This window comes from Chaetura pelagica, unplaced genomic scaffold (assembly GCF_000747805.2).
Source record: "Chaetura pelagica isolate M959 unplaced genomic scaffold, ChaPel_1.0 scaffold52, whole genome shotgun sequence".
Lineage (NCBI taxonomy): Eukaryota > Metazoa > Chordata > Aves > Apodiformes > Apodidae > Chaetura > Chaetura pelagica.
The window spans coordinates 49,180-57,132 of NW_009952486.1; the positions used below are offsets into that span (position 1 = coordinate 49,180).

Genomic DNA, 7,953 nt, shown 5'->3' on the forward strand with positions numbered 1-7,953 from the left:
ATAATTTCACCTACAATGACCATCAAGTGTTTGCAGCCTCTTCCCATTGCAATCTGCATTAATTATGTCCTGTGCATTAATTACTCTCTTTTGTTCTGCTTTAACATGTGCAATCATAAGTGATGAAACATTGGTGCAAACAACCTTCACAGATTTGGCTACTTCTGAGCATCTCACTATAGAACTTCTTTTTCAAATGCCTGTCATTTCAAAACAGACAGTATCACTTTCAATGCTGATTCTACTGGTTTTTTGCTCTTGTTCTTTCTCTGTCCTTCCCTGCATTAAGAGATGAGGAGAACAGCGTATTGTCAGGGACTTGCAGTGGTAAGAAAAGGGGAAGACATCTCTTTTTTGTTGTCAGTGCAATTTTTATAAGGTCATGGCAGCTTTTAGATAGAAACTTAACTGCTGAGGAGCAAGAAGCTGTGATCAACTCTGTCGTCTTCTGACCCCTAAAAGCATCAACCACACTTCTTGGATGCAGGGGATGATCACGTATTTTTTTAAATGCTCCCCTTTTTGTTTTATTGAAGTTGAATAATAAAATATAAAAGCAGATATTTCTGAACTGAGGCTTTTTGAGAAGTATTTAATGTTCTGGGTGTCTCCTCCTTTCAAAACCTGTATCTGCTGCTGCTGTTTCAGATGGTTTCAGTAGGAGGGCTAATGCCTGGACATTAGGGAGAGCTTTGTTGTGCCTGCTGAGGAGATGACTGCTGGCCTCTGAGCAAGACTTTCTCTTCCTTGGATCTATTATTTGCATACATTGTATGTTATAGTTTAATTGTATATTCTGGACTTGTTGCTGCTTACTTTCTAACGGAAACATGAAACATTTAAATACTGATTAAGGTGCTAACAGTTCAAGTTGTTTGGCACCACGTGTCTTTTGAATGAGAGCAGCAGGGCTAATTGTGCTGAGGCCGTTAATTTACCATTTACTTCCCATGACACTCAAAAGAAGAAGCAGGCTGAGATTTTTGCATTGGCAAGGTAGGTGTGTCTGCTATCAGAAACTTCTCACAGAATATTCAGAAAAGGCTGAGCATTAACTTTCTACAAACAGCTCCCAGAACTAGTTACTTTTAAAAATCCTCATCTCAAATCTTCACTGAGAATTGTGTTCTGAAGAAAAAGTTGTATTTTGGCATCTGAAATGTTCTACCCATGAGACAGAAAGTCATAACATTTATTTATTAAGAAGCCGTTAGTCAGTTAGCAAAGAACACTGTGGTAATTCAAGTGACTGGTTGCTGCAATTGATTACTTCGAGAGCTGGGTGTGGATTATGGTGCTAGCCTAGAGTAATTCTACAGGCTTTGTTTGAGCCTTCAGTGTGCCAGTGTATCAGTCATGTACCTCCATCATGCTCATTCTTTTGCACTGTGGAATAGTTCCTGAGAGCTTTCCACGTGTTTTTCTCACAGCACACTGTTCTGCAACCATGCTACAAGAGAGCTGAATAAAGATTGGCATTTCACTTGGCCCATTTGTGGGTCTGGAAGCTTAGGGGTGATTGTAGCCCTGTGCATAACTGTTGGCAGGACATAAGTATTGAGAGCTACTGTGAGACTGGGCAGGTGCCATTCATGGGAATTAGTGACTGCTGGGATGCAGTTCATCATCCATATAGATGTGCACCAGTCTTCAAGTGAGGAAGTTCTCTGCTTCTCTTAAATAAATTTGCCAGTCCTCCAGGAGACATGTATTGCTGGGGGCTTGTCCTGTAGCATGTTTTGCCATGAAGTTCATACCTACATGATGTGACAGTCCAGAAGCTCCAGCCTGCCTAAATTGCATAGCTCCTGTTCCAAAGAAGCACTCTTCTCTATCCATGGTGTATGTGGTGCAGGAAAGTAACTACTTGCAATACTTGGTGCAGGCAGAGTGCTGTGTTAGCATGGCTGTGCAGCATCCAGCACCTGAATAAGCTTACAGACTTCTCCATAGCATTGATTTGCATTACTGCAACCATCTTATGTGTGGTCTCACCTTCTCATTTTGGAAAATAAATGCTACTTATGTTTAGGTGCAGATATACATAAGTATCACCTAAATAGCCATGAAAAACCATTGAGACATAAGGAAATTTCTTAATTATTTTACAGTGAAAATCAAGCTAAATGAAAAAAGTTTCCATTTCAAAATTACTGTGGCCCAAACACAAACATTTAGTTTCATTCTTTTTTAATTGTATATTCTCTTGGTTTAGTTTCCCTTTTCTTCTTTAAAAAATACAAATATAATATGACACTTGAACCTAAAAATTAGAACCTTTCTAAGCAAAACAACAACTACAATTCTTTAGGCTTCCCCTGCTGATCTTCGGCATTTCACTTAATCAGACTGTAAAATTCAAATTGAACTGAACCTCTTTCCAACCTGCATCTGTGAGTCAGTATTCCAATGCTCAGTTCTCAGAACATTAAAAATCCGTTGCAGGAATAACACAGAAATTATAGGTAATGTACACTTGTGTAATTGCAGAAAGGCTGGATGTGTGTAATCTCACAACAAAACTGTGTAGTTTCCATATTGCTGGCACGTAGAGTGTAGAAGTACTGACTATACATCATGCTGAGTGCCAACGGGCTGATACCATGCTTTCTCTTCATAGGATTGCAAAAGGTCAGTGTTTACTCTACAACAGTGTTTTCTTGATATTAGCAGCTGCATTTGGGAAAGCTGTTCCTCTTTAATCCTGGTAGAGCAGAAGTCTTACTGGTGGGTTAAGGTTGTTGCCCTGGTAGGCTCTACACTCGTGCCCAAATAAGGAACATAAAGATATTTATTATCTAGTTCTTTTCCATGACGTTAATTTATAAGTTGAGGCTTTTTAGCCCATTTATAAAATGCCTTTTGTTAAAAAGACACCTCTTAGTACCTGCAATCAAAATAGGTCTCTTTGCAAGTAGCTGTTTGTTGCTTTGTCTTCACATTTCTGTGTTGGACTATTCACTTGTAACGTGTCTTTCAACATGGTTATCCATAGCCTATTGTCATCACATGCTTGTTGGCCTTTTATTGCTTAGACCCTCTTTGTCTTGGTTCTCTTGAAGGTAACAGCCTGATAAAATAAGTTAAAATTTCAAGGATTTCTTTTGATTTTTGAATGAGAACTTGTAAAGAGGGTGTATGTAATCCTAAGTCAAATTCCACATGATACCATCTGGTATATTGCTTAGAAGAAATTGTATTTTAACTATTTAATCAGCTTTTCTGAATAATTATGCCTCAGTGATGTAATTTTCAATACTAGGCTGCAGATATAAAACATGAGCTTCCCCTTCTTGATTAAAATATATCCTTCATTAAAAGCTCCCTTTCCTCATTTTCAAACTTTTTGATGACTGTTCATTAGGTTCTTTGTGGGTCTTAGCTACATGAGGATGTTCCATGCTAGGTCACTTAACTTCCCTAACTAGATGATGGTAGAATAAAGGTAGTTACTGGATGAGGAGGAAACGTGCATGAGGTGGCAATAATTTTACATTTAAGTACATAGCACATTCTGTTGCAAAAACTTTGTGTAATCTCCCTCCCTACCTCTGTATTCTTTGGAAAGTAAGTACATAAAACTCAGGCTTTAGGTTTTGGGTTTGTTTTGGGGATTATCTTTTTTTTGTGATTTTTCTTTGACCCATAACATTTTTATTTGCTTTAGCTAAGGTGTAAACTTTTAGCACATACTTTAGGTTTTGGGTTTGTTTTGGGGATTATTTTTTTTCTGGTGATTTTTCTTTAACCCATAAAATTTTTATCTGCTTTAGCTAAGGTGTAAACTTTTAGCACATACACTGTAAATGGCTGCACCCGAGAGCTGCAGCAGGAACAGCAGCTGCAGCTCTTGAAATGTGTGAAAAGACTGAAGGGATTCTGCAGCATCTGTATGGCCATCTAAAAGGCTTTGTGAATGTCAGATCTTTTCATTTTCCTACCATATCACCAGCTGTTTTCTCCATCCTCCTACTCCATCATTAGCTGAAGTAACTTGCCTTCATCCTCTGGTGAAAGCAGAAAGGGCCAGATCAGATTCCTCCCATATAGCCCCAACATTTATTTAAGTACAGCCTAAAATTGGCAGGAAGTTACATGATTGTATTCCCTGAATTGGTTGCTTTGGCCAATGACTGGAACATATGCAAAAGGAATAATTGTTTTGTGTTGATAATTGTAGGTTTGACTTTTTTTGTTACTTAATATCAGAATTTGTTATATTATCTGTATACCTATATGCATGTTAATTATATATTATATAGTGGTAATTAATACAGGGATTTTAACTTCTGAAATTCAGTTAATTTATTATCACTCAATGTCTCTGGGAGAGAGAGTAGTGTAAGTTTAGGGTATCTGAGGTTGTATAGATAATGGACAAAGATTTCAGAGAAAACTGTGCTCAGGATAAGGTTGAATGTTGGAAACATTGAGGTGAAGGTGTATACGTGTGCATACAGGTGTGCAAAGATTTTTGTGGAAACATGTGGAGTGAACTGTAGCCAGTCTGTATAGAGATTTTACTAAGCTGATGAAAGGCATGAATGACTGAAATTATTTATTCTGTGTATATAATTACCAAATGACTAATTGTTTGCTTTAACCTATTTAAAAATGATGAGCCATTTCCAAACCTCTGAATGTATAGAGTTTAAATCTCTATCAACTTATGACCTCTCATACCAGTTAAATAATACTTTTATTTTTCTGGAAAATGGTGATTCCTGAAAAAAACCCACAACAAAGTCTTTTAATTATCTACAGGGTTTCTTTCAGGCTTGAGAACAATAGAAAAATCTCAAGAGAATTCTTGAAATCATTGAGCATCATAGGAATACATTTTGGCTCTTGCTTTTAACCTCTCCATTCATACAACCAAGAGTAGTGCCCATGTTTTATTTAGGGGCTGGTAAATAATTTAAATTTTGTTTGATCTGAGTCTTTATTTAAAGTAAAAGAAAAAAAAAAAAAAGGCATAAAAGGACCATTCATCTCCCAGATAAGAGCATTGTTCTTATATTAAAAAATTGTTCTCTTTAATAAAAAGCTAGTCCAGGTTTCTGGAAACTAGCACTGAAGCCTGGTTCTGAAGGTTTCCATGTGAATACTAACAACTGTCCACAAATGCCTGTTAAAAAATCAAACCCCAAAAAAACAACACTTCTTAACTTTCTTTATTTACTAAGTTAGTGAATACTTTGGCCCTGGCCTGTAAGCTCTGACATGTTCCTAAAATAAATGAGGGCTTATGTTTTTAGAACTGAGTGGCTAGTATTTCAAACTTGGTATTTTCAAGTAGTAAATGCATATTTCTGCTGACTGTTTTTTTAAAAAATTTTTGGTTGGTTGGCTTTAAAATATTAACATTTTAATGTTAGCATTTCCTAAATAAAATCCATCTGGAAAGTGTTATGTTTGACAGTTTTGAAAAGAAATATTTTAAAATAAGAATTTCAAATACAAAAGGAAATGTATGAAAACAAATGTTGCAAGGTCAAAATACAGGTTAGAACTTTTTTTTTCTCTCTGAAAAAAAAGTCAAACTGAAGCAAACAGCTATTATTGAAGTGTTTTGTTTTGGGCTCACTTACTAATTCAAAGAAATTCAGGCTTTTGTAGAAAGTACAAGTAAATTTTAAATATTTTATTTTCTCTATGACCTGGAAAAATTAAGTATCTGTTAATTTCCAACCAGATATGATATCCACTGAGAATATTCTGTTGTGGTTGTTTTTTTTTTTGTTCTTTCTCCTGTTTTATCGTGGTGCATTTTCAGTAGTCAGTAACCTTGGCATCAACTTGGTTGAAGTCAGTTTGGTTTTAGCTCTGTGTTTTATATGTAGTGCTGTTTTGCTTCACTATGATTATTATATTTCTCTTTATTTTTACTTTCCCTTGGAAGACGGAGGGTGCTGGCTATATCTGATGGGATTGAACATATTGGGAATCTTCGCTGGGAACTTGCCCTGTGCCTCCTTGCTGCTTGGACTATCTGCTATTTTTGCATTTGGAAAGGCACAAAGTCTACTGGAAAGGTAAGGTTAACATTCTGTGTGTCATGACTCTGTTGTGCTCCAAACCTGTGTTGTCATTTATATTTATGTAAATCAGAATGGTAGAATTCCACATACATGTGGCATTGCTGGCAGTAACTATACTTGGGGGTCTGTAAACTGTAATGCTGGCTGATTAAGAATCTGTCACACTCTGTATTGTTTTGTTCCTTTTGGTTTTCATTATTTGCATTTTCCCTAATTCTGTCAGAAGAGTCTGGCTGGTTTTGTTTTGGTTTGATTTTGTTAATTTACACTACTGGCTAATCCTTGAACTCCAAAATCAATACTGGATTGTGTTGATATCTGTGCATGAGGTATCCAAAATTTGAGTTTTGTCCCAAACTGCCAAGCGCTGAAACTCTCAGTGACACAAGTAAATTACACACATAAAGCAAAAAGGATTTATAAATATAAGCAACCTACAACAAATGATGCAAACAAAACAGCAAAAGCAGAAATAATGAAAAAGAAGATACAAAGACTGAAAAAAAAGAAAAATATCAAGTACTTTTGTAAATTTTTGAGTGAATGTCATTCCATACTGGACACCCGACAGAGAGACACTGCTTCCCAGCCTACACTAGTCATGGGATGCTGGAGTAGCAGAGGGTGTAGTTCTCAGTAGAATATATGATTAATCAACTGAACAGAGAGAGGAAAAGAGACATAGCTCTGGAAGGGGGGTGTCTTAAGAAAAAAGCACTGGTTTCTCATGCTGGAACTGGAACCAAAAAATGCAAGGAAAAAAATGGGAGAATTGAAACAATTTGTGCATTTAATTTTCAACGTTTATTACCTTGGTAGGAAGTATGGTTGAATTTTTGTGTTTGTTTCTGGTTTAGTAGCCTACATTGGTAAATTAAATGTTTGAAATGCAGAGTGTTGGTTGTTGGATTTTTTTCATTTAAAAAATGTCAGAGTAAAATTTTTCAGCTTTCTCAAGCACACACATCCTTATTCCTACCAAAATTGTGGCTGAAACTGCTGAATTCTGCCTGTATTTGCCAACTGTGTCAGTCAATCTGGTACTGCATTTCTCACCTAAGTATTTGCACACACAGATTTATGCAGTCCTCCTTTTATCAAGTCACTGCAGGAAAAATGCTGAGAAAGGTTGTAAAGAGATTGTGGAGAACAGCCCATCTTCTCCCCCCACAGATACGTATAAGCATGAGTAGTTTAGAGAAAAGAGGAAAAAACCTAAAGAGAAAAATACAGAGAAGCAAAGGGGAATGACAAGATAAGTTCCATATGGCTTTGAAGCATGCACTCCAAGGAGATACAGAAGTGGTTTAGAGTTGTTTGAGGAGCTACAGCTGGCAGTGAAGAAATGAAGCTGAGCAAAACTAGTTTTCTTTTTTCCATCAGAGGCAATGGCTGAAGATGGAGATCTATTCTACTGTAGTATAATCTGACCCAAGGGTGGAGGAAAAAGCATGTACTGTGCATGCATGCAAGGTTGTGCAGAACTCTACTGTACTTAAGAAAAATATCATTGGTAGGAATCATTTGCTGATATGGACAGGTAATAGTGATTTTTGGAAAGAAAATATTTTGCATTTCTGTAGTTTACATGCAGATTTTTATTGTTCTTCATATACATGCCACAGGAAATTCCTTCAGTTTATACCATTTCTCCAGAAATAGGTCTTGTATTTTGGAAGTAAGTGAAGCTGACCTGTGTGATCTTTTTTTACTTTTTTTTTCCCCTATCCTGATAGCTTAGCTAAAACCTCAGTTTACTGGTAGGTGGAATAAATTTTATTCTTTTACAGTGTGATTTTGATTACTACCTTAATTTTAATTACTACCTTCACTTACTACGTTAAGTGAAACAGCCTGAGAAAGAGATGTCTTGTTCCCTTGAAATGGGATTATAATCTTTTCAGCTGAGCAG

General features: G+C 36.4%; 1 protein-coding gene across 1 annotated transcript in view; it reads left to right on the top strand.

Annotated features, from left to right (window-relative positions):
* SLC6A11 (solute carrier family 6 (neurotransmitter transporter), member 11) overlaps positions 1–7,953 on the top strand; it is a 97,466-nt gene that overhangs the window by 19,646 nt on the left and 69,867 nt on the right. The window contains exon 5 of the mRNA XM_010008836.1: positions 5,903–6,035. Within this exon, the coding sequence (XP_010007138.1) occupies positions 5,903–6,035 (133 nt within the window). The remainder of the gene's footprint in view (positions 1–5,902; positions 6,036–7,953) is intronic.